At 44.4% G+C, this 26,121-nt stretch overlaps 1 protein-coding gene and 1 long non-coding RNA gene across 4 annotated transcripts in view; one reads left to right on the top strand and one right to left on the bottom strand.

Annotated features, from left to right (window-relative positions):
- The window catches only part of LOC119471291, a 28,321-nt gene extending 16,401 nt beyond the window's left edge, over positions 1–11,920 (bottom strand). The window contains exons 1-2 of the long non-coding RNA XR_005200325.1: positions 11,807–11,920; positions 10,776–10,874 (exon numbers count right to left, since the gene is read on the bottom strand). This is a non-coding gene — a long non-coding RNA (uncharacterized LOC119471291). The remainder of the gene's footprint in view (positions 1–10,775; positions 10,875–11,806) is intronic.
- ALPK2 (alpha kinase 2) overlaps positions 1–26,121 on the top strand; it is a 164,320-nt gene that overhangs the window by 110,337 nt on the left and 27,862 nt on the right. For all 3 annotated transcript variants that reach the window (XM_037738596.1, XM_017528814.2, XM_017528813.2), the window contains 4 exons: positions 6,823–10,216; positions 15,782–15,929; positions 21,170–21,297; positions 21,398–21,433. In XM_037738596.1, the coding sequence (XP_037594524.1) occupies positions 6,823–10,216; positions 15,782–15,929; positions 21,170–21,297; positions 21,398–21,433 (3,706 nt within the window). The remainder of the gene's footprint in view (positions 1–6,822; positions 10,217–15,781; positions 15,930–21,169; positions 21,298–21,397; positions 21,434–26,121) is intronic.

The raw sequence follows: 26,121 nt of genomic DNA, 5'->3' as shown, positions 1-26,121 counted from the left end.
CCACATCTGGCCCACTCCAATCAGCAGAGAAGTCCTTTAGACTGCACAGAAATATTCAAGAAGTATCTCAGAATTGATACATATGACATAAGAGTACAATCTCTGATTTTTGCACTGCAGGAATCTTATCATTGGAATGGAAGCGGATGATACAGCGGTGACCTTCCACACTCTGTCCTGGAGCAGTGCTCTTAGTTAAGCTTCATCCACTTAGCTATTAGCACAACATGTACTAATTATTCATCTTATCCATGTACATCTTGTCTCTTCAACTGGATCATAAGCCATTTGAGGAGAAGGATCCTATCTCATACAGCCTTCTATTGTTAGTGACTCAAATTAGTGTCATGCACTTGGCTTGCATGAAAGACATTAATTATGATAAAAAAAAACATAACCTTGAACATCCTGGGGTACACAAAGAGGAAACACACCTTCCCGTGAGATCCACGGCAGACAATCTTAGAAGGCAGAATTTTTGGAAAGGCGGACACGAGAAAATAGCATGTTTGTGGAATCAGAGGCATGTTGAATGGGATTTTGATTGAAAAATGCTATTCAAGCGTTAAGTTTCTAAGCCTAACGCTGCTTTCAAAAAGAGGCTTGGAAGTGTTACTAAATTTCGTTTACCGTATCCCCTCCTGTATTCACTCATCTGCTTAATCATTCAGCAAAATTATTTGAGTCCCTTCTATTTGCTAGATTCTGGAGATTCAGAAATGAATAACAGAGTCCCTGCCCTTAGACTTTGTAGGCAAGCAGAGAAATTGACAGATGGCCATGTTGCACGTAAGAAGGACGTTTGCAGTCTCGTATCCAAAGATTTCTGGGGCTCAGAAGTTCTGGATTTAAATTAGGGGGAGTTCCCAGCCCTTGGTGAAGTGGAGTTTGTTCCAACTTACCCAGTTAGAAATGCTGGGTTGGAAAGGCCTCTGTAACCTCACAGGCTTGGCTTTAAATCCTGGCTCTGCCTTTGACTGTGGGACCCTGGGGAGACTTCTCTTCACCAAACGTCATTGACCTCATGTGTCAGTTTTTACTTCATGCCTCTCAGCTCTGAATTCACCCTGTAATATGAGCCCTGTACTAACGAAACTCCATTATTCTTCTTTAAAGTAAGCACAGTGTTACACTTTCTCGGCAGAAGGCACTGGAAGGACACTGCAGGAAGAACAGAATTCCTGTCATTTCAGCATTGGTGGGGTTGGAGAGCCTGTGGCTGTCCTGCCCCAGCCATGGGGCTAGAACATGGTCATCTGCAACCTTGTAGCTTTCACGTAGTGATACCCTTTCTGCAGCCCTCTCTCGTTGGAAACCAGGGTCCCACATGGCACCCAGCTGTTACAGCCTCCTGCCTGTATCAACACACAGACTGCCTCCACAAGCTCCTGCGTGGCCTACACAGAGCTGCCAGAGGCCTGGTGCACAGAGTACTTGTCCTCTCTGTGTCTTAGTCTATTTTCTTTGCTTGTAACAAAATACCTGAAACTGGGAAATTTATAAAGAAAAGGAATGTATTTTTTACAGTTCTGGAGGCTGAGAAGTCCCAGGTAGAGGGGCTGCATCTGGTGGGGGCCTTCTTGCTGTTGGGGACTCTCTGTAGAGTGCAAGGCAGAGCAGGGCATCACATGGCGAGGGGGCTAAGCATACTCAATGCCACCTCAGGTCTCTCTTCTTCTTCTTATGAAGCCACCAGGTCCCCTCCCTTGATAACCCATTAATCCTTTAGCCCATTAATTCATTAATCCATGAATGGATTAATCCCTCCATGAGGACGGAGCTCCCATGATTCAATCACCTCTTAAAATCACCTATCAGTATTGCCACATTGGGGATTAAATTGCAATATGAATTTTGAGTGGACATTCCAACTAGCACTTTGCAAACTCCTGACCCACACCACACGGAGCCCACAAGCTCTGAAGGCCTCAGCCCCTGTGATCACCCATGCCTGGACTCCTGCCCGCCCACGCCACTGCATACTGACCACCTACTCCCTGCCTGCACTCAGAAGGGAGGTCTATTGCTTTTCTCAGCAATTCCAGGCCAGCTCTGGTCTGGATGAACCAGTGAACTTCTGTGCTATATGGTGGCCTAACCACACCTTCTCCAAGTAGGTCTAAACCCCCTCCAACTTTGTCCTTCCTTGGTACTTTCTCTTGCTTAGAGTACAATAGACAGTTTTGTTATACCTTATAGCACTCTTCTATCACAGTCAACAATTCCTGATATTGAACTTCTCTTATATGACCTACTGTGTGGTTTCTATGATTGGACCCAGGCTATTCATCTCATCAGTAAAGAAGAGACGATAACATCTTTATCTCAGATTTATTTTACAGCTCAAGTGAGAAAGCCCTCATAAAGGTCATAGCTCAAGGCTCTGCCCATCAGAGCTCCCCAGCTTCCTCTTTTCCTAAGCTACTGCTGTTTTTTCACAGAGAAGAAGGGAAATTAATGTTGGCGAGTGAGTGCCTTCTAGGCACCAGGCAGTATGCCAGACACTTGACAAGATGGCACTGACATGCATGTGGTTAGTCTTAGAGGAGGAAAGAGAGGGTCAGAGAAACTGAAGAGGTCACCTGTGGTCATGCATGGTATATCCAATTAGGCAGGGCTGCAAACCCTGGTTGCTAGTCCTCCACGTCCACACCCACGTAGGCAGGGCTGCAAACCCTGGTTGCTAGTCCTCCACGTCCACACCCACGCCACACACAAACACTCCTTTTTTCACTTGAATGAGTACAATTTCCCTACATAACAAAACCTCCTAAGTTCCATCACTCACTCTATGCTGAGGGTAGGTGCACAGCAGGAGAATCATTTGCTAGTGTTCTTTTGTAATGACTTCACTAAGAGATCTCCTCCTAAAAGAAAGGTCTGACTCATTGGAAAGGTGTGAGTCTATGGTTTCCCTTTCTCTGTGAGCTGGCCTCTGGATGGGAACTGAAGAGCCTGCTCTTGAAACTGATGCTGTAAGCAAGTACAAACATGGACTGGGCTGATAAGGTCTTCGCTTAAAAAAAAAATTCCACTGGTTAAAATCAAATTATGGAATTTCACACCAGCAGTGGGCCAGTTATATGGTTTGTTGCTTCCACATAACTTCCACAGACCAGCAATCTTTATGTTCACTGAGGTTTCCCAGCTGCCTAGAACAGTGCCTGGTATAAGTAGATGCTCACTAAATGTGTGTCAAATATACGAATTTACAGGATTCAACCAATTTTTTTTATGTGTGAAGCTTCACTAGGGTATTTTGAAATAGAATTTTAATTTAAAAGCAAGAGGGGTGATATGGTTTGCATCTGTGTCTCCACCAAATCTCACACTGAGATATAATCCCCATTGTTGGAGGTGGGGCCTGGTGGGAGGTGATTGGATGACGCGGGTGGTCCCTTCATGAGTGGTTTGGCACCATCTCCTGGTACTGTTCACAATGAGTGAGTTCTTGTGCGATCTGTTTGTTTAAAAGTGTGCAGCACCTCCCCGCTGCTCTCTCTTGCTTCTGCTCCCATCATGTCAGATGCCTGCTCCTGCTTTGCTGTCTGCCATGAGTAAAAGTCCCCTGAGGCCTCTTCCTGTACAGCCTGGGGAACCATGAGCCAATTAAACCTTTCCTTATAAATTACCCAGTCTCAGGTATTTATAGCAGTGCTTGAACTAATACAAGAGGAAAGACGCAAATAGATCTTGATGGAAATATGACTGTTTTGTCAATCAAAGCATGATGCTATGATGATCTATTCCAGTGACCAAATTCATCCAAAACGAAACTTACTTGTCCTGTGTTTAATTCTCTTCAGGTGTCAGTCCATTCTAGGTATCAGTTTATTACTTTGCTGATGTAATAGAAATCAATAACGAAAGAATAAAGGTATCATCCCAGTAAGTATCATAGTAGCTTTTTAACTGAAGCCCTTTGGAAAAAACCGCCCAGTGCCTGACAGAGAATTCCACACACAACAGCTATTCCATAAATGTCTGTTGGCACTGATGATACTGTGGTAATACCAGGGCCTTAAAATAAGGGGCTGACACAGGTAGTGGAAATTCAGGCAGGACAGAAATGGAGGTGGTGGTGCTTTTGATTGGGAAGTCTCTCTACCCATTTCAAATAATGACCAAGAAGTTCCCTATGTTTTCTGTGCTTAATGACTCAGTCTATTTGTGTTAGAGCATATTCTCAAAAAGCTGAACCAAAATACCAAACGAGAAAAATGCTCTCTACATGTGTTAAAGATATTGAGGTATAGCGAGGAAAACATATGCACATCCAACTCTTTTTTAAAAAACCTTGTCTCTTATTTCCCAGAAATTATATTTCTTGTTTTCCCTTTCCTTTTTAATACAGAAGAAAAAGGGATCTAGAAAGAGAATAAATATATTTTTCTTTCCAGGAACACCAGGATAACCAGTAGTGCTTATGGTTCAAAGTCTCCCTTAAAACGGGTTTGTCACAAAGTCAGGAGCAGACAAAAGTTCAAACCCTTTCAAATGTAATGGGTGAAGCTGGCCATAGCTGTCTCAGTTGGTACATTGTTCATTAATTCTCTCAGCAGACACTTGGTAAGCACCTACTACATGCTAATCGCTGTAACAGGCCTTGACTAGAACACAGAATGGCAGCTCCCTGTAGATAAGCGTTTGCCTGTCTTGTATCCCCATTATCTAAAACACTCCCTAGTACCTTGGAGGCATTCACTAATATTTGTTGAAAGGTTAAGTGGTCCTAGCCCTCATGGAGTTTATACTAAATTTTTTTCTTGTTTAGTTAGCATTTTTTTTTTTTTTTTAGATAGGTTTTTGTTTTGTCACCTAGGCTGGAGTGCAATGGCACAATCTCAGCTCCCTGCAACCTCTACCTCCCAGGTTCAAGTGATTCTCCTGCCTCAGCCTCCCGAGTAGCTGGGATTACAGGCACTCACCACCATGCCCAGCTAATTTTTTTTTTTTTTGTATTTTTAGTAGAGACAGGGTTTTGCCATGTTGGCCAGGCTGGTCTCGAACTCCTGACCTCATGATCCACCTGCCTCAAACGCCCAAAGTGCTGTGATTACAGGCATGAGCCACCATGCCCAGCCTGGTTAGCATTTTTGTGCCCTTCAAATATGAGTTCAATAAACCTCAAAGTAGCTTACAAAGAGTAATTGACAGCTGAATGACTGGCAGGCTGTAAGCAGCCTGGGGGAAGTGTGGAAAGAGGTGTGGTTATGCTGTTGTCCTATTTCCCATGGGCAGTAGGTACAGGGATCGACCACAAGGCAGTAAGACTGATTCTCATGTATGAGTTATATGAATCAGTCTCATGACATTGGAGCTATACTATGCACATGAACATTTCAGCCCTGTTTTGTCATATGCTGGAAGACAGACTTCACCCCCGCCCCCAAGCCCCATCCCACCAAGGCCAGCCATCTGTTCCCTGCACATCTGAATGAGACTGTCCAAGGCAAGAGTCCTGGAGCAAAGACTGGATTGCTTGACAGTAATTAGAAGTAATTTTCTACTCCTTGGCTGGATATAAATTTTCTTCTTTTTGAAAGAATCAATGAGCTAAAAGTTTTGAGGCAAGGATTTAGTCAAAGAGTTTGCTGCTTCCTTGAACAATATCTAATATCATAGAACATTCAGATAATACCATAAAAGGCTCAATCCTCAGAATGTGAGATTTCTTTTTCTCTGCCTTCCTCTCTTCCTTCCTCCCTCTCCCTCTCTCCCTTTCTCAAAAACCTAAGCAGTCCTGAATCCTCTATTTCTTGTAGAGGTAGTCTGCCTGCCACTTGGCATCTGTTTTAAAATCTAGGATGCATTCTGGGATGTTTGTAAGCTTCTCTAGGAAAGAAATGATTGGCAGTGCTGGTGGCCAATCATAAGTCCATTTATTCATTAGAGGTGGGTTCAAAGGCAGGCTTCTCTTTGGTTTTTGGTAACAAAACTCAGTGCACTTCGTATTGCTATAACAGAATACCTGAGATTGGGTAGTTTATCAAGAAATCAGGCCTATTTGGCTCATGATTCTGGTGGCTGGAAAGTTCAACATCGGGAATCTGCATCTGGTGAGGGCCTCAGTCTGCTTCCGACTCATTATGAGAGGTGACAGGGAGCTGGCATATGCAGAGATTGCATGGACAGAGAGGAAGCAGGGTTGGGGTGGGGACAGTGCCAGGCTTTTAACAACCAGGTACTAATAGACTGAGAACTCACTCATCCCCCCATCCCTGAGAGATGGCATAAATCTATTCATGAGAGGTCCACCCCCATAACCCAAACACCTTCCATTAGGTCCCACCTTCAACTCTTGGGTTCAAACTTCAACATGAGGTTTGGAGGGGGCAAATATCCAAACCACAGCAATTATTAACCAGCAAGCTGTCATATTTTGGGGATAAAAATTGCTTATTGCTACGCTGCAAGTACTGTTTGTTTCATTTATTATGATCATGTGAGACTCATCTTTCTGGAAAGATGCACGCAGCTCTTGTTGTGACTTACTTAATCAAAATAGTTAACATTCCACTTATTTCCATCTATTTTCTGAGAGAGAGAAAACATCATTCAATAAATGATGATTGTCAGGAGGCTTTTTGCTTATAATGATGAATTTGACAAATGGCCCCCTGGAACATAGAGTTGCTTAAATTTGCAGTTTTCCAGGACATCTCTAATAGCTAGAGGGAGTTGGGGGATTAATGTTTAGATTTCAATCATTCTTGTCCATTATTACAGTCATTGAGGATTAACGCTCTTGGGGTTGCAGTTATGCTCAATTGTGGGCTCTCCCAGGAACAATTCCATTAATATCACTTTTCATCTTCCTAGGTACAAACTCAGGAAACAGTCAGAGGGAGAATCTCTTGCAGCCAGATGCCAGCTTGCTCAGAGCCTGCTGGGGAGGAGTCCCCGTTCATTGGGACCACAACAATTTCCTTCTCAAACTCAGGAGGGGTCCACAAGGAAAATGCATCATTAGCTCAACACTTGGAGGTTGAAGACTGTACCTTTGGCTCACAGCAGGAAGAAAAACAAGACAGAGATGGCAACACACCTGACAATTCCAGGGAAGACCTAAAACATGAGCTGAGCGTCTCTGAAGCCAATGATGAGAATACGTCTCCAGGTGTGTCCTCAAGGCATCTCACGCAGGATGCCCACATTGACTTCAGGGAGCCTGTGGCTGTCTCTGTGGCTTCCCTTGAATCCACAGACACTGCCCTCACCCTGGAAAATGTGTGTGATGGGCCAACGGACAGAGGATCAGTGTGTGCAATGGAGTGTTTTGAGGCCGGTGACCAAGGAACATGTCATGATACCACGGATTCTCTTGTTGGGGAGCCCGTTGATAAATATTTGCCTCAAGAAATTTGCTCTGTAGACTTGGAACTGGCAGAAGGTCAAAGCGAAGTGTCTGATTTATGTTCTGCAGATGACAAGACACTGGAAGGCCTTTTTCAGATACAAGTTTCTGAGACTTCAGTGTCTATGTGTGAAAGCAGCAAGGACAGGAACTCAGCCACGTCCCCTCTTTTTATCAGTACTTTCACCCTGAACATTTCACACACAGCTAGTGAAGGTGCCACAGGAGAAAGTCTAGCCAAGATGGAGAATACCACCTGCCCATTGGCCTCCACGGTACAAGCTGGCCAGGAGCGGCCAAGCCCCAGCAACTCAGGAGGGCTTGAGGAAACACAGCTGCTTTCTTCTGAGAACAACCCTTTAGTGCAATTTAAAGAAGGAGGTGACAGGAGCCACAGTCCTAGTGCTGCAGACACCACAGACACACCAGCCAGTCGTAGTTCAATCGTGAGTTTTCCTTCGGAGAAGCCAACAACATTAACTGCCAATAATGAGTGCCTTCAGGTGACCAGAGAGACTGAGGATACATCAACTGTTACCATTGCCACCAAAGCCCGCCCAGCCAAATACCTTGCTGTGTCAATTCCTGAGGACAAGCATGCAGGTGGCACCAAGGAGAGATTCCCTTGTGCCTCCCGTGAAAATGTTTCCCAGTTTCCTTCCCAAGTGCACTTGGGTCACATTTTGAGTGGTGCCACCACCAAATCTACAAAAGAGCCACTTTGCACGGAACCTAGTGTGCCAGGAGTCACACACCATGTCCTTCAGCTCCCAGAGGGAGAGAGTTTCTGCACTAACTCCCCTCTTCAGCTTGATAACCTGTCTGGGGATAAGAGTCAGACAGTGAACAGAGCAGACTTCAGGAGCCATGAAGAGAATTTCCAAGAAACAGGAAGTGAAATAAAGCAAGGGCTCCAGCAGCAGAACCTGTCCCCCCAGAGTTCTCTTCCTGCACATGATTTCCAAGGAAGTTTGCCCATGACATCTGCTGCACAAGAGGAAATAAACTTGGTGCCCTTGGCCCACTCACCAGCAAGCTCTAGGGAAGGAGCAAGGCAGTGCTCAGGTGGGGGGACGAGGGTCTCCTTGGTGGCTGAAGCTGCTGTGGAAGAAGATAGTCAGGCTCCGAGCAACGTTCCATCTCTCTCTAATATCCTTTTGGAAGAGCCTAAAGAATACAGACCTGGAAATTGGAAGGCAGGCAACAAGCTGAAGATTATAACTCTAGAGGCTTCCACTTCTGAAATCTGGCCACCAAGACAACTGGCAAATTCTGAGAGCAAGGCATCAGATGGGGGTCCCACAGTTCCTGACAGGGTCTGGGCTGTACCTGATAGTCTAAAGACAGATGCTGTTGTGCCTGAATTGCCCCCCTCTGAAACAGCAGCACAGGCTCTCAGTCCTCAGGGTGCTGACTCAGCCCTTGCTGATAGCAGAGAAAGCCATAAAGGCGATGAGCCCGCCATCAGTGCACACTGGAGAAATCTTTCTTCCTGGGGTTTTAGCCAACCCAGACTCCTAGAGTCATCCGTGGACCCTGTAGGCGAAAAAGAGTTTGTCACAGATTCACTGTCAGCGGCTTCTGAAACTGGAGGGAGAGAAAATGTTAACAATGTGAGTCAAGACCAGGAGGAAAAGCGACTCAAGATGGATCATGCTGCCTTCTTTAAAAAGTTTCTGACCTGCCGTAAAATCCTAGAGTCCTCTGTAGATCCCATTGATAAGACAGGTGTGATAGAGGACACCAGGGCTGGAAAACCAGAGCCCTCTGAATCCAAACCAGGGGGCGCCAGAGAGGGGAGTCAATCCAATGCCGGAAACGTGCCCCACGGAGCGGAAATCCAGCCTGCCATGTTGCAAGTTCCATGTCCCCAGGGAACCATTCTGAGTGAAAAAAGAATCAGCAGAAGCCAGGAAGGCAGTAAGAAGTGGGAGGCTGAACAAAGTCAAGCTGATGAGGCAAAAGTGGAAGTCCAGACTACCATCTGGCAAGTCCTGCGACCCAGGAGAGGTGGGGAAAGAATTCCTAGTGGATGTAGCATAGGCCAAATACCAGAAGGCAGTGATGGGAGCTTACTGGAGGCTGAGCAAAGTAAAAAGGACAAAGCGGAATTGATTTCCCCCACTTCACATCTTTCTAGCTGTCTTGCAAAAATGACTCATGCTACTCTTGGGGTTGAGGCTCACGACTCCACAGGCCAAATTCATGACGTCCTTGAAAAGGACTTAGTTGAGCCCAGAAGCCGTCAGTATGTGTTTTCTGTCTCAAAGAAAAGGGGAACTGTTGAGAATGAGTGTGGGAAACCTTTGCCCTCTGCTCCTGATCTTACCAGGTTGCCTTGTACTTCGTCTCCTGAAGGAAACGTCACAGACGTTTCTATAAGCCACAAAATGGAAGAACCTAAAATAGAGGTGCTTCAAATTGGGGAAACCAAACCCCCAAGCTCACCTAGCTCCTCAGCAAAGACCTTGGCATTCATTTCAAGAGAACATGAGTCAGAGAAAGCTCCTACGTTACTGCAGGACCCGTGTCAAAAGGGCACCCTGGGCTGTGTGAGAAAGGCCAGGGAGAAGTCCCTGGAAGCCCAAGCTGGCAAATCGCCAGGAACCCTTACAGCAGTGACAAGGTCAGAGGAGGTCAAGAAGAAGCCAGAAACCCTAGGGAGTGGACATTTAGCTGAGGGAGTAAAGAAAAAAATTCTATCCCGGGTGGCAGCCCTGAGGCTGAAACTGGAAGAAAAGGAAAATGCCAGAAAGAATGTAGGCTTTCTCAAAAAGATGCCCAAACTCGAAACGTCGTTATCATGCACAGAAGAGAAACAAGACGTGAAAAAGCCATCTTGCAAAAGAGATGGAAGAGGTGAGGCTCTGTTGCTGTCCCTCATTGTTAAAGTTTGGGCTTGTAGACCAGACATCCAGTTCCTATGTCCTCTAAGGTCCTTGGCAATTAAGGCCAGTGTCCTCCAGGTGGGCATTGATGCTATGGTTGCAACCAAGTGGCTTCAGCATGTGTCATCAGGATCACCTGGAGGGCTTGTTAAACCCAGGTTGCTCCCCTCCCCCAGTGTGTGAAATCTGCATTTCTAACAAGCTCCCAGGTGACCGAGCGGAGAACGACAGTTGAGAACCACTGATAAAAGCCGCCTTAGATATGCTCATTGGAGGAAATGTGATCAAGGTGCTTTTCTGTTTAATTATCCTCTTTTACAAAATCTATTTAAAAATATAAACAGAAGCATTAATCAGTGTAGCTAATTAGTATCATGAAATAGATGGCGCACTAAACAGGATTTGTGGAAATGAATATTTTTGGTATGAATTGGGATTCTCCTCTATAATCGCTGATTTTCATTAAAAATGGCTTCCTCGAACCTTGGTTTTTCTTCCAAATTCGAGTACAACATTTCTCTCCAACTCACCTTTCCCATTTATTGAAATCTAAAGTCCCCTGCGGTCTCCGTTCAGGGTTTTAGACCACTTGAGCCTCAAAAGTCCTTGATCAGCCTCCACCTACGATGCTGTAAAAAAAAAAAAAAAAAAAAAAGGCCTGAAATTGCAGTTAATTCTACTTGTTAATTCTACTTTGTCTAGGGAATCACTTCAGTCCCAAATTCCACTTATAGACCAAATTTTAGCCTCTTTTATTTCAGAGCTCTTCTTTCCCTCTCCATACACCCTGGCAGAAGTCAGAAGAGAAAATATTGCAGCAAGCTGCAGTGGCCTATGTGCTCTGGAGCGAAACGCTATGGATGGCTCTGTTTGATCAGAAGGGAAGGATCTTTTCCTCACTTAACCTGAGTTCTTAGACGCTGAGGCGGGTGTTTGCTATTCCCGTCCCATCAAATGCGTCCTAACCCCTGTTGCAGAAAGGTTTAAAGACAAAACTGCCTTCTGAAGAGTTTGGAGGTATCTAGTCAGGTTATTAGCATTTACATTTTAAAACATATTTAAAGAGAATGACTGGGCATGGTGGCTCACACCTGTAATCCCAGCAATTTGGGAGGCCAAGGCAAAAGGGTTGCTTAAGCCCAGGAATGTGAGACCAGCCTGAGCAACATAGCAAAACCCCATCTCTACAAAAAATACAAAAAAATTAGCTGGGTGTGGTGGCACACGTCTGTAGTCCCAGCTACTCTGGGGCTGAGGAGCAAGAATCACCTAAGTCCAGGAAGTCACGGCTGCAGTGAGCTGTGATCACACCACCGCCCTCCAGCTGCACTCCAGCCTGGGCGACAGAGCGAGACCCTGTCTCAAAAAAAATAAAATTAAATCGAGAGGATGAAGCAATGTTTTAAAAGATATCAAAAGTGGTTTCAGCCCAGAGACTGAATAGATTGCCTCTCGGGACCGGCCTTAACCCCCCTGTTTGGGGGTAGAGTTTCCTTTGCACGTAAAGGTAGACAAGCAAAACAACCTTTCTGGAATTCTTGCCCGTGACCCGTCAAGTTACCTGTGGGTAAGAGGTCTGTCCAGATAGGTGGTGTTGAAATCAATCTCTGTCAAAGACTTCGATTTCAGCTGCAGCACAACCTCCCTGTTGCACTGAAGGCTGCAAAGGCTGAGCATGCAGCCTTCTGGGAGGGACTGGTCTAAGCAAAGCAGGTACACGTGAGGGCAGCCAGTCTCATTCTGAGAGGGCCCTGCAGGAGACCACAGCATAGAGACAACCACAGACTTTTCCAGGCCAGAACACTGAAGGATTGTTACCCATGCCGCCCACAACACAGAGCCCTTAAGAGCAGAGATTCAGAGTTAGAGATATTAGCGGGTGTTTGGGCCCGTGGGGACAAACTGTACCACGATGGTTTAGGGTATAGATTCGGAGTCGTGTTGCTTGGATTCAGGTCTGACCCCTGGCAGTGCCTGAGTAGCCCTGGACAAATGCTTTAGCCTCTGGGTGCCTCGCTTTCCCCACCTGTAAAATCAGGGTGCTAATGATAAGACTCCTCTCAGGTATAAAAATGCAAAGCAACTTGAATAGCGCTGGGCCTTGTACAACTTCTCATGGCTGTTACCGATTTTTTTTTTAATTAGTGTTTTTAAATAAGAAATGACGCAAAGCTTATGCCCAGTATGCTCATGAAATAAATAAGGAGCTTGGTTCAGATGCAAGATCACTGTGTCTGAGTTTAACCAACCTAGTATTAGAAGACAGAGTGGAGCTGGCGTCCACGGCTCCTCTGCTCTGAAGCACTCAGGGCCTCCGCCGGAAGGTGGGAGCCATCTGGTGACAGAGCAGGCAGGGGAGGCTCACCAGGTACCCTTGAGTCAGCGGCTAAGTGTGAGTCCTCGGCAGGCTTTGCACACGCCGGGGTAGGTCCTGATCCTGCAGTCCTTTCCCAGCTTCAGAAGACTTGCCACTGACAGCCATCCTCTCCCCTCTTGTGGGGGAATTTTCTTTGCAGAGAAAGTTAGAAGAATAGGTTTCTGGAACACTGGCACTCACTTATTTTAGGATCACAGTCCCCTGTCCTAACTACAAACCAGCACTAGGTTATTGCATTGAAAGGGCCATCGACTGACAGGAAATAATGGCTTGACCGACATATTCCTGCGTTTATTAAGGACACGTTATTTTCCATGGTGACTTTGATCATGAATGCACTGAATATTTATCTAATATGAATCCACGGTGGGCAGTAATCCATATGAATCAATACAGATGATGACAAGAGACGGGAAAAATGACTCTCTTTAAGCATTTAGCTTTTGGGACGGCGGCATTCAAGGGGCCAGCCCTTGACAACACCCTGCTTCTTTTTTCTTTCTTCTTCTTTTTTTTTGAGACGGAGTCTCGCTCTGTCACCAGGCTGGAGTGCAGTGGCACGATCTCGCCTCAGCCTCCCAAGTAGCTGGGACTACAGGAGCGCACCACCATGCCCAGCTTTTATAGTTTTGGTAGAGATGGGGTTTCACCATGTTGGTCAGGATGGTCTCGATCTCCTGACCTCATGATCCACTTGCCTCAGCCTCCTAAAGTGCTGGGATTACAGGCATGACCCACCTCACTGGCCTTTTTTTTTTTTTTTTAAAAAACATCATCTTCTAATTGTTCATTATGGGTTACTAGCTATGAACCAATTCCTTTAAGAATCTACTCCACCATCAAGCACGAAAGGTTTTGAATGTTGTTTTCTCAGTGAAAGCCACAGCAATTTTAATGTTTAAAAATAACAAAACTTGCTACCAGAAAGACACCAGATTAGAAAGTTCTCCTTCCTTCTTGTGGTGATGGCTTTTGTAAGACCCTGAGTCCTTGTCACTGCTTTCCAGCTGCTACAGTTCAGACCCCTTGGGTGACACCTTGATTGTGTCCTACCCAACAGTCTGGTACCCACCCTGCTATTCCCAACGGAGCACAGGTAACTGGTGGGGTGGGAGTTAGGATGAGGGAGTGGTGATTGTATCATTCTAAAAGAAATTTTAAAAACCCTAAGTAATCTTTTAAAATAAATACTTATTATTACTTTAGAGGCAGGGTCTTGCTCTGTTGCCCAGGCTGGATTGCAGTGGGGAGATCATGGCTCACTGCAGCCTCTGGGCTCAACTAATCCTCCCACCTGAGCCTCCTAAGTAGCTAGGTCCACAGCCACTTGCTACCACACCTGGCTAATTTTTTTTCCTAAAGATGAGGTCTTGCTTTGTTGCCCAGGCTGGTCTCAAACTCCTGTCCTTAAGTGACCCTCCTGCCTTGGCCTCCCAAAGTGCTGGGATTACAGGTGTGAACCACCATGCCAGGCCTCAGTAACCTCTTTTGATGTCCAAAGCTTAGTACAACAGAAACTTTTATCTACTGGGGACTTTCCTACCATTTTCTCTTAACACTAGGCCAACCTGTGCACAGAAGACAAACCGAGCTGCCCTACAGGCCTCCTCTGAGCTCGTTCAGCTGCATTTCCACCTCTGTCTCCCACAGACAAGGGTCCTATCCAAAGCCCAAGGCCCCTTGGCAAAACAAGCCTCACATCTCCCACAGACCCATCATTCAGTTCTGCTGCCCATTTCATGCCCTTCCCGCCATCCCCCAATTTTCCTTGTGTTCAGTGCAACAGGTTCTGGCAGGCTTAGGAATATTTAGGTGCCCCCAAATCACCCATGAAGACTACCACTGCATGATGTTGGAAGGAAGGACCCTCTTGGAAACGATGAGGAGGTGGGCTTGGTTGAGACCTGGGCCAAGAATTTGAGACTGGGAACCTGAACACAGCCTCAGCTTGGGCAGGGGTCAGCAGGCCCAAATGCACGGATATGGGTTTACCATCAGTATGCACTTGTTCTAATTTCTCTCTCTCAATTATGTACTTAGCTCCCAGGATACTGTTAGTAGTCTTAGTTACTCTCTGGTTGAAAGATTTGCTACCCAATAGGCCCATGATCACTTCCTGGGCAGAGAATGAGCTTTCAAATATACATTCTGTCATCCAAGCACCTGCCGGCACCAAGGAGAGATGGGAGCACCTTGAATTTGTGGATACTTTCACTGTAGTATAATTTGAGGCAGTGGAGCCAGCAAAGGCTCAGTATTGGTGACTCTTGGTTTGGCTACGGATTACATATGTTTTGTAATGATGTACTCTTTTGTGTTACCAGAGCTGTGGAGCTATGCCACTTAATTTGTGATAGACTCACACCACATCTGCAGTAATCTCACTGCCTACCCAATTGTTGAGGCCCCTCATCCCTGTCTTGTTTTCTTGTTCTAATGTCTATGCTGCCGCCCAGTGGCTGCCCTGGCTAATTACACATTATCTTGCTCGTTGTTCATTGCTGATCCTGATACTGAGGTGATATTCAAAGGTCTCAGCCCAACCGGTGGGAATCGTTTCCCTATTGCTTCTGTTCTCTTTTGCTAATGAGGTTGATCTCAGACATCACTCTAATCTACTAGGTTATCTTCAGCAAAGACAAGTGTGATCAAGGGGGAAAGATAAGCTGGATGAATATTATTTAGCCAATAACCTATTGTTGAGGTGTTTTTTTACATTTTGGGGGCTTAACCATAGTTTTTTGGAGAATCTAGATTTTATTTTACTCCCTAATCCCTAGCTCTGATTTTAACCTGGATGATCTGGTAATCATTTAAAAACGTCTTTATTTGTCCGAAGTCCTATAGAATAGATATCTACAATTCTCTCACCTTTCATCCCCTTTAGAAAAAATCTCTCAAGTTCTGTTCCACTTTAAGGATTACAGGCTGCACCTAAGGAATTTTAAGTAATGGAAGCGAGCATTTTCATTAGATTGATTTGTTAATTTTCTGACTATTTAGGTAAGCCACCTCTCCCCTCAGAGGAGGGGATAATAATCGCTTCCATAATTGGGGATAATAATTAATATTCCTGTCTCTCAGAATTGTTATGAGAATTAAACTATAAGAAATGGGAAAGTCTTTTGCTACACTGACCTTCAAATCTCTTGTTTCTAGCTCCGGTGTTACTGAAAAAGATCCAAGCTGAGATGTTCCCTGAACACTCTGGAAATGTAAAATTAAGCTGTCAATTTGCGGAAATTCATGAAGATTCTACTATCTGCTGGACAAAAGATTCGAAGTCCATAGCCCAAGTGCAGAGAAGGTGCGATGCTTTCCCCTCATCACTTTTCACAGTTGTTGCTTGTTTATTTCATAAAATGGTTGTCAAATAAAAGAATAAATTGTAGGCTGTGAAAAGGAAAATTGAAGCAGAGATTCCATACCCACAGTATTCAAAAAGATTAAATATTGGAAGACAAGTGTCTGGACAGGGAAAATGATGGGGAATTCTTGCCCCAGTTTTGCCACCATTGAGTTCTGGGGTCTTAGGAAGTCAGACAACTTCTCAATGCATTTTTTAAATCAGGGGAACATGTCAAATGATATTCTAGTCCGAGGTTCTGTGGTCCTAAGATTAAAGAGCACTGTTCTGTATGTCTGTGAATTTAACTTGGGTATGTTTTCTGTTTCACAAATTCCCTGTAATCTGATAACGATCAAACAAAGCTACGAAGATGAATAAAACAGCAGCAGCAATCTGTGAGGTAACAGCTCAGTGGCCATCACTAAGATGGGAACACCTGTTTATTTCTGGGTCCCTATGATTTTTTATTTTAATTTTTTATTTTTGAGACAAGGTCTTACTCCCATCTCCCAGGCTGGAGTGTAGTGGTGCGATCACAGCTCACTGCAGCCTCCACCTGGGCTCAGGTGATCCTCCTACCTCAGCCTCTTGCATAGCTAGGACTACTGGAGAGCACCACCATGCTCGGCTAATTTTCTTTTGTATTTTTAGTAGAGACAGGGTTTTGCCACGTTGCCCAGGCTGGTCTCGAACTCCCGGCCTCAAGTGATCCACCTACCTCAACCTCCCAAAGTGCTAGGATTACAGGAGTGAGCCGCAGTGCCTGGCCATGTCCTCAAGATAATAAAGGAGAGAAGAATGAGGAGGAGAGAAATGAGAGTGAGAATCATTGCCAAGAATATCCCGCGTGGAATGAACATGATTAATGGCTTCCTTAAGCAGCTTTTCTTGGCAATAAATGCTTGTTCAAGTGAACTGATGAATTCAAGCTTCCTCTGACACAATCTAGACACAAATCATCTGGTTTGAAAGTCAAATAGCCCTGTGCCAAAGGAGGTCCCAGTTTAGCTCCCCAAGATATGGGAGGGGTTCCAATCCCCTTAATTTTGTCACCGGTAGACTGACAAAGAGAAAATCTGAGTTTTCTGTTTAATTAAATCAAATATTTCTGCTTGGAACTTCTGTCTGGAAACTATTTCTCAAATGCAATGATGGAACACTTGAGCTACGATTTCCTTTCTACTAACATCACTACAGAGCATCTAACTGGATTCTGATTGATAGCATAACCGCTTTGCCTAAAATGTCACCATCACCCTGCCTGTCTTAGGTATGGCTTAAGAATTATAATGGAAAAGAAATGGTTTGATTTTTAAGTCAAGGAAGTTCCCTAGAGCTTTGCGTAAAAAGGTACTAATTATTCATTTTAAATTATTTTCTGAATCTGTCAGCCAAGAACAATGAAGCAGCATTTTCACTGTTTTTCCATTCATCAGCCTTGCTCTGAGCTCAGAATTGGCACTTGAATCTTGCAGGTTCCTTTTTCATTTGATGTGTATTTACCAAAACCTAACCTTCTCCTGGGGAGCGTATGTCATTAGTAAGCGTTCTATTTACTGATGAGGCATGGCTAAGGCCTTTGATTCTGAGTGACGTTTGCTTCATTTCTCCTTGGTGACAGTGTCTGGCTTAGTGGAACCCGTTTGCTTTCTCCATGTTAACACTTGAGCCGTCACTCATTTGTTTATTGAGAGAACATTTACATTATTTCAAATGGGTTTTCAAATGTTCGCTAATTTCCCTCTTGCCTACTTCCAGCCCAGTGCCTCCCTTCACATGTGCCTCCATGAACTATGTCACTATCTTGTATCATTTTCAAGAATTGAAATTGCTCAAATATAATATGAACCTGAAGCAAAGGTCTTGAACTTAGTCATGAGGAAACCAGTAATATGGCAAGATTGTTCAAAGGAGCATTTGAGGAATGAAGATTTAGATAGTCGATCAGGCAGAGGAATGCAGAAATAATTTTGAAATAGATATAACACTGGTTAATGTTTGACAGGTAATAAACTTTGGGAGTTATCTTTTCTACTGCACAGAAATCTACAAGTTAACGTGTAACTTAAAGTATCTGAGTGGGTTCTATGTAAATGGGAAATAGCAAAGCGTTCTCCTTTCACCACATCATCCTCAAGTGATCCTGTTGAACCGTGACTGTGATCCTCCTCCTGTCTTTGTCCACAAGTTTGGGTACTTTCCTTAACAGGCTAAAGCGTGGACATTAGGTGTCAGAAGACTTTCTCGTGGCTAGGGCAAGACTAATATACTTCGAGGAAACCAGGAAGAAGGAAGCGGTAGCTTGGTCTGAGTCTCTGTGTAGCAGTGGCGTGTCTTGGTTCCACAGAGACCTCAAGGTGGCACCCTCCAGTGCTATTTGGCCATTAATACCATCTTGGTAACCAGGAACCCACTCTCCACTCTGGAGAGAGAGGTCCTTCTGAGTTCCCTGGGCTTTTGAAAGGGCAGCTTTCCATGTGGAGTGGCTCTGCTGATAGCTGGGCAGGGTTGTGGAGCACAGGTCACGTTGTTCCTGCTGGGAACCAGTGGATGAGGAGCTGGCTGCTGGGATGGCAGGATCTCCTTGGATGGCCCTGGGAGAAACAACCCGAGGACTTCTCGGCCCACACTGAGTGGGGGGCGGGGGTGCTGCCAAGCCCTGGTTTCTTAGGGCTGGTGATGGATGATGGGGTCTCTCAGAGAAGTCCCCATGCTAAGTACCCTTTCGGTGCAGCCAATTTCATTCTTCGTGTTCCTGTGATCACACTCTGGCCCTGGGCTTCTTTTTGCATTTGTCTGCATAGCTAATCATCACTGCTGTTCAGCCATCTGTGGCCATTTCCTAAGGTAAAAAGACTGGTCCCTTACAGGGTAAGGGGATATGAAACTCAGCTTACCCTCTTGGTTAAAAAAGGCACAAGATCACTTGTTTTTGCTTTCCACAGCTGTATTGGCCCATTTCCTCCCAGACTGGAAGACCCTCAAGGGCAAGGACTATGCCTTTTTTTCCATCATTGAATCCCCCTGAACTAAGCACAAGGCAGATACTGTTGGATGGAACTCTTTGGGACTTTTGAGGTAGTTTCATTTCATGGAGAAAGCACAACAGTAATACCACTGCTCACCCTGAAGTAATGACTCGTGACCACTCTCAAGGCTGGGCTTTTCACTGAAGCTTCACACGCCAGTGTCACTTATTCTTCATGACACATCTGGGTGGTGATTTTCCTTGTTCTGCTTTCACAGAGGAGGAAACTGAGGGTGAGGGGCTATGTAGCACACCTGAGGTCAGCTTCAGAGTTGGGATCTAGACTTTTCTGACTCCTATATGTATTCCTTCCGGAAAAAAGCCTTGGGTGGGGACCATGGGCTAAGCCAGGAAAAACAGTCTTCATGGTTCTGGGCCAAGTATCGGAGAATTTCTAGGTTGGAGGGAAGATGTTTGTAGGACAGTCCTAGATCAACTCACAGCCCTTCAGGTAGCCCTTGCCTGCCCCTTTCAATGACAGAAAGGCTGTGCCGATTCTAGAGCCGTGGAGAAGGACTTTCCACCAGCCTCCTCTGTGGTCAGCTCAGTGTTTTACTGCCCTGCCTGAAATCTCCCCCTTATAAGAGGACTTGTTCACATCCAGTTTTTTTTTTGAGATGGAGTTTTGCTCTTTGTTGCCCAGGCTGGAGTATGGTGGCGTGATCTCTGCTCACTGAAATCTCTGCCTCCCAGATTCAAGCAGTTCTCCTGTCTCAGCCTCCCAAGTAGCTGGGATTACAGGCATGTGCCACCACGTCTGGATGATTTTTGTATTTTTAGTAGAGACGGAGTTTTCACCATGTTGGCCAGGCTGGTCTCGAACTCCTGACCTCAGGTGGTCTGCCCGCCTTGGCCTCCCAAAGTGCTGGGATTATAGGCCTGAGCCGCCATACCTGGCCCACGTCCAATTTTAACCATACAATGGGATATGTTCAGAGACTATGAATGAAGGAAGTAAAATGATTGAGTGAACTTCCTTTTAAGCCACTGGTATATTCCAGGGAAGGAATGTATAAATTGGAGACTTGAAGTCTATCAAAAAAACCAACCAATAATGAACATTTGTTTTGAACATGCAACTGAGACGAACTCACACTAGGTGAATTCTTGTTGTTCAACTATGAGATGAACCCAAACTAAAATGTACACCACACACAGGCACACACATGCACACATAGAATCTTGGTGAATGTTTAAACAGTTTATTTTAAAGAACAAAACCATAAAAACATTTGAATATCTTTTTCTTTCGGCTGCAAAGTAAGTTGTTTGTTTGAGACTTTGGAATAAATCTATGGTTCTACCTCTATTTCAAATTATCCCAGACTTGAGGCCAGGAATTATAATTTACTTTGAGAGGCAGCTTAATGAGATCAAAATCATTTGTTGAAATCTTTCTATGCCTCAGTTTCCTCTTCTGCAAATTGAGAATAGTAAATGTAGTTCTCTCATTAGGTTGCTCTGAGGACACATGAGATTGACCTTTATGTGATTTGGCACAGTGCGCTGGTCCTTACCAAGTGCTCAGTACACATTAGCTGTCACCATCACCATCACCACCGTCATCGTCACCACCAGCACGACCACCATCACCAGTGTTTGTTTTCATACCACAGTGGCTGGAACTTAATCCTATTGGGTGGGTGAACAGTTGGCTGGTTGGTACGTCACTAGGGAAGTACAGGACACTATTTTAAAGGGGCCGTCAGTCATGAATCCTTGTGTAATATAAAGCTAAGAACCCCCTTTTCTCTTGCCCCTTATTGTATCTGTTTAAGTTTGGGTTTGGAGTTATCAGACTTTCCTTCAAGCACAGGACACATGGAGTAGCCACATAATTGAGCTGAATTCTGAGTAGAAATGTTAACAAGCGCTCCCAGAATTCACAATCTCAGTTCTTTGCTCTAGTCATGGCAGTTAAACCTACTGAACGTTTTTGTGTATTTATACCGCATATTGGAGTGAGGGTGTTAGCCAGAATGGATTGATCCTCCTCTGTGAATAAATCAATTATTTGAACAGCTGATAGTGATTTTGCCCTTTGGGCAGCTCATTGGCTGAAGACATGTGAGCAGGAAAGCCTTAGCTTCTTTCTCTCCTTAAGTATGCTAGGAAAAAAATGCCACCGTAGAATCATGAAGTGCATCAATGTGAATATTCCTCATTGCAGTGCAGGGGACAACTCCACTGTTTCCTTTGCCATCGTCCAAGCCAGTCAGAAGGACCAGGGCCTCTATTATTGCTGCATCAAGAACAGCTACGGAAAAGTGACCGCTGAATTTAACCTTACAGCTGAAGGTACACCACAGCTTTTCAGTTCTCAGTGAAAACCACTGGCCCCTGCCGGTTCACAATGGACATTTGTACTGAAGCCATTCTCTGCTTTGTCTCCTTCTAGTTCTCAAACAGCTGTCAAGTCACCAGGATACTAAAGGTAAGTCAGTTGGGGTTGGCCTGCCAGAAGAAATGGGCTTACTCTAAAGCATGAAATAGCTCCCAGAGTGAAGAGGAGAAGCGTAATCCCATGGACCCCTCCAACCGAGAAGGAGAGCTATGGCATGACTTGAGAAATGAATGACAATTCATGAGCCAATTCACTGTGAATGTAGGGCCATACTTCCTATTGTAAGTTCATCAGACTACAGATATCCAGAACTGGATGCTATACTGTAGCAGTGGAGTTTTGAGGAATATGTAGAGGGGGACTTTGGATTTGACTTTTCCCTTTACACGTTGAATTTGCATTCAACCCTTCTGCATGGGATTTTTCAGCTACTGGGACTTATACAGCTTGTTTTGTTTTTTCAATTTTCTTTTTGGTTTGACTGAGCTGAGCAGATTCCCAAAGACAGCCAGATGTCTGGAGAATCACTCCATTTATTTGTGTCTTCTAGAAGATGAAAGATGGGGTTCTCTGCTTTCTTTTGGCACCTGGTGTAGCAACAGCCTAACACTGCTGTTCCGTAATGCTCATGCTGTCCCTGGGCCACCCACGGAGTTTTCCACAGTTTGGTGGAATCTATGTTTGCCGTGCCTTCCCTCTTAAGGAGATTTACTCACCCACCGACACCCACCCATGCCCACCCTTGCCTGGTGGTGTGCTGGGATAAATATTTAACAACATGCTGAGGGCTGGGAAAGTTCTGACTTTTACAATTTCCATGGTGTAAATACTCAATGTGGCCAATTTTAAACCACCAGTGTGACATCACACATCATGGAACTGGGAAGAGCCACCAATCATCAGTTCTCAGGAGCTGCAGCAAGCCAGCTCCACACACCATGGCGGCCCAACCTCACCCCATCTGACCATGACTTTCAGCACAGGGGAGGATCCGTGGTCAGTTTTAGGAGAAATATGGATACATTCTGACATTCAATTAAATTTGCTTCTTAAAGATTTACTGCATGTATTGATTTTAAAAACAAACAGAGCACCTGAAATCTCTGCAGAAACAAGTAATAAAAGTAATGAAAATGCACTAACATCCCATGTATCAAAAGCAAGAAACTGAGGTCTCAACTTAGAAATGGTCTAGCAAATATTGTGATATTTACCCAGAACAGTCAACTTAAATACAAGCTCTTCACAAACCCACTCAGATGCTCAATATCCGTCTTTCATGCGTAGTGTATTTGTGTTATAACTTAAAATCCTTCCTCCATTTCTGCTCTCGTCTCTCCAGAAGGCAAAATGTTTAGAAGAATCCCCTTCCTCCTAATACTTCAGAAAACAGGCTCTTAGAAGGGAGTCTCTGTTTCCTCAACTTCTTAGCATTGATTGGCATTCACATCTCAGACACTTGCTGCGGTTTTATTGATTTAGGTTTGTATAAGCTCATTTCTCAAGGATTACTAGTCAGGCAAGAGATCCTGGTGGGGATGAGCTACTGGCCACCTGGTGGAAATGGTGCTACTGCTGTAGCCCAGTGACTCCAGGCATAGAGCTTGGGTCTGAACCCTGATGACATCACCTTCTCTCATTGTGACTGGGGGTGCCAATTTCACTGACTCACCTCTCTGGGGAAGCAACTCCTGGCCCCTCCCTATTCTTATTCCTTCAGATAAAGAAGCTGAAAATTACTTTTATTTCTTTGAGACAGGGTCTCACTCTGCCATCCGGGCTGGAGTGCAGTGGCACAATCATAGGTCACTGTAGCGTTGGCCTCCTGGGCTCTAATGATCCTCCCACCTGAGCCTCCTGAGTAGCCTGGACTACAGGTGCTTACCACTGTACCCCGCTAGTTTGGAAAATTACTTCTAATCACTTTTTTTAAATTCAGAGGATTATCTCACTAAACAGTTTATTTAATTCTCTATAGGAGGAATAAATAATCTTTCACAAGTTGGTCTCGAATTTAAAAACTAAGCTCACGAGAAAGTCAGAAATGAAAGATGGACCAAATGAAGCCCAATTTAGTGATGTTATGCTGTTTTATGAATATATTCACGGACTGCTTTTCTGCACCTCAGAGCAGTGTTTGTAACCAGTGGCTGCAGGTATCCACATGGTTTCTCTGAGTTGAGGATTTGGATTTCACAATGTATGGGTATAGCAAGGAACCACAGTGAGTCCTCTGGATCTCCCAGCGCTCGTCTGCATGAGTGTGTCTGGCAGATTCCAATGAGTCTCTCCTGATTTCTTTCTTTCTTTCTTCCTTTTTTTTTTTTTTTCTTGAGACAGAGTCTCTTTCTGTTGCCCAAGCTGAAGTGCAATGGTGCGATTTCAGCTCACTACAACCTCCACCTCCCCAGTTCAAGCAGTTCTCCTGCCTCAGCCTCCTGAGTAGCTGGGTTACAGGCATGCACCACCATGCCCAGCTAATTTTTTGTATTTTTAGTAGAGATGGGGTTTCATCATGTTGGCCAGGCTGGTCTCGATCTCCTCACTTCAGGTGATCCACCTGCCTTGGCCTCTCAAAGTTCTGAGATTACAGGTATGAACCACTGCACCTAGCCTCTCCTGATTCTTTCTCATGGAACTGCCCCCTCTCAGGGACTTGAGGTAGCGTGGAGTGTGAGTCCTGGCAATGGATGGCTTTGTAAAGCTGCAAAGAACATTGCAGCTTCTTCACAACCCAAGACTCGCACCGCCGCTCTCCTGCCTTTCCCGAGCCTCCCACAGGTGCTCAGTTCTCCTGTTACCTTCGTTACTCTTACCAGGGAATAAATTGGTCTACAAGACTAATTCTTACCTCCATCTCTCACTTTAAAAGAGGTGCAAGCTCTAACCAAGAGAACACGCTCATTTTAGCCATCACCTCAGAAGACATTTTTGGACAGGCTGTCCTGTCAGATTTCTGCAGAGCTACTGCTTCTGCAAAGGAAGACCCAATAGATGAGTTTCAGCCTGGAAAGTTCCACCTAAAACTCCAGCTCTTTCCCTGCGGGATTTTCAAGAGACAAAGAATAGTTTTAAGATTTGTGGGTTTTTTTTTCCAATTAAATAGATTTGCTGAATTTTAAAGCATAAAGATTTGCACAAACTTTTTTTTTAATCTTTTTTTTTTTTGAGGTATACACAGAACGTTTAGACACAGGTGCATGAACTTTTTACACTTAATAATTACATTTTAGAAATGTGGGGATTTTGAAGGAAGACAGGATGTGGCAGATACACACACAACATTTCTATACTCTGTTAAGTGGTATTAAAGGCCAAATTGTTAGAATGAATCATGTAACTAGAACAGAACTGAGAAGGTTTGGGATAGGAAAAGCATTCCCTCTCTATTTTCTCACCTAATTTTTAACTTAACTATTAAAATACAACTGTGCTTTTCTCCATAAATTATTTTTTTCCTGATTCTGTGAATATAATATATAATATAATATATAATATAATATAATATAATATAATATAATATAGAATATAATCTGTGATCCAGCTAGTGCCTAAAGCTTCATCGGAGAAAATGTCTCGTTTGCCTGTTTTCCTGCCCCTCCAACCCAGGTCTCTCCAGAAACCTAGGACAGGCTACTCAGTAGGAGTTATAGGGGGAAGAAAAATAATTTCTTCTTCAATCCTCATAAGTTCTTAGCTGGAACAGATCCCTGTAACAAAAGAAGATTAATGAGAGAAAAACAAACAGAAGTTTATTAACAAGTATGTTTCATATATGCATGGGAGACACTCAAGAAGTGCTCATTCAAGAGGGGGCTTTGGATTTCAGCTGATAGAGCATCTTCAACAAAGAATAGTGCATTTTTAGAGTAGTGACAGGCAGAGGGAAGGACTTGGAGGAGGTAAGGGCACTAGTTTGCGGAAAGTCAATTCCACAGTCCTGGAAAATCTCCCAGCATCTGGATTCTCATTAACGCTTGTTAATGTCTAGTGCGGTCTCCAGGACCGTCAGGGTCTAAAGTTGTCTTCAGTCATTAACCTTTGTTCTTCCTGGCAGAAGGGGGAGGAGAATATTTTTTGTCTTTATAAATTTATGTCCTGATTTTAGGCAAATAGAGGGAAGGCAGAGAGCTTTCTTGCCTCTACTTCTTAATTGCCTTCGGCTCAACAATCCTTTTACCAAAGAGGCAGGTTTGAGGGTGGCATATTCAGGGGTCCCATAGTCTTCTGCTAGCCTTTGTGAAAATGCCTGGAGCACCTTTAGGTGCTCTCTCCCAGCAGCTTCTAGCTCGTCACCTAGTTTTTCTGTTTGAAAATCCATCCAACTCCACTCTCTTCCCTTCCTTCCTTCCTTCCTTCCTTTTCCTTCCTCCCTCCCTCCCTCCCTTCCTTCCTTCCTGGCAATAACTAGGCTGAGACCTTAATCAATACCCTATCAGAATAGTTGCAGTCTCCTTACAGTTCTAATAGCTACCATCAGTCTCAAATCATAGGATTTGAAAATATTTCCTTAAGCATTCTATTAGAAATGTGAAGTGGGATTTTTCACACGACCCATGGTTTCTTTCTTCTTATAAACATTCAGAAAGACGTCCGTTTTCATCAGTTTTGAGAAGTGGAAAGCGTTTTAAAAATCCAAACAATCTTTTTTCACTGAAAGCTACCTAACTTTCTTCTCTCAGTGAATCAGAAGTCTGACTGGGTCATCTCTAGTTTAAAATGGACCGTCCTGATTAAACTCACCATCATCTCAAATGTGTAGATTTCACTCTGGAAAA

This window comes from Cebus imitator, unplaced genomic scaffold (genome assembly GCF_001604975.1).
Source record: "Cebus imitator isolate Cc_AM_T3 unplaced genomic scaffold, Cebus_imitator-1.0 Scaffold55, whole genome shotgun sequence".
NCBI classification, from domain to species: Eukaryota; Metazoa; Chordata; class Mammalia; order Primates; family Cebidae; genus Cebus; species Cebus imitator.
This window is presented reverse-complemented; position numbering and strand designations above follow the sequence as displayed.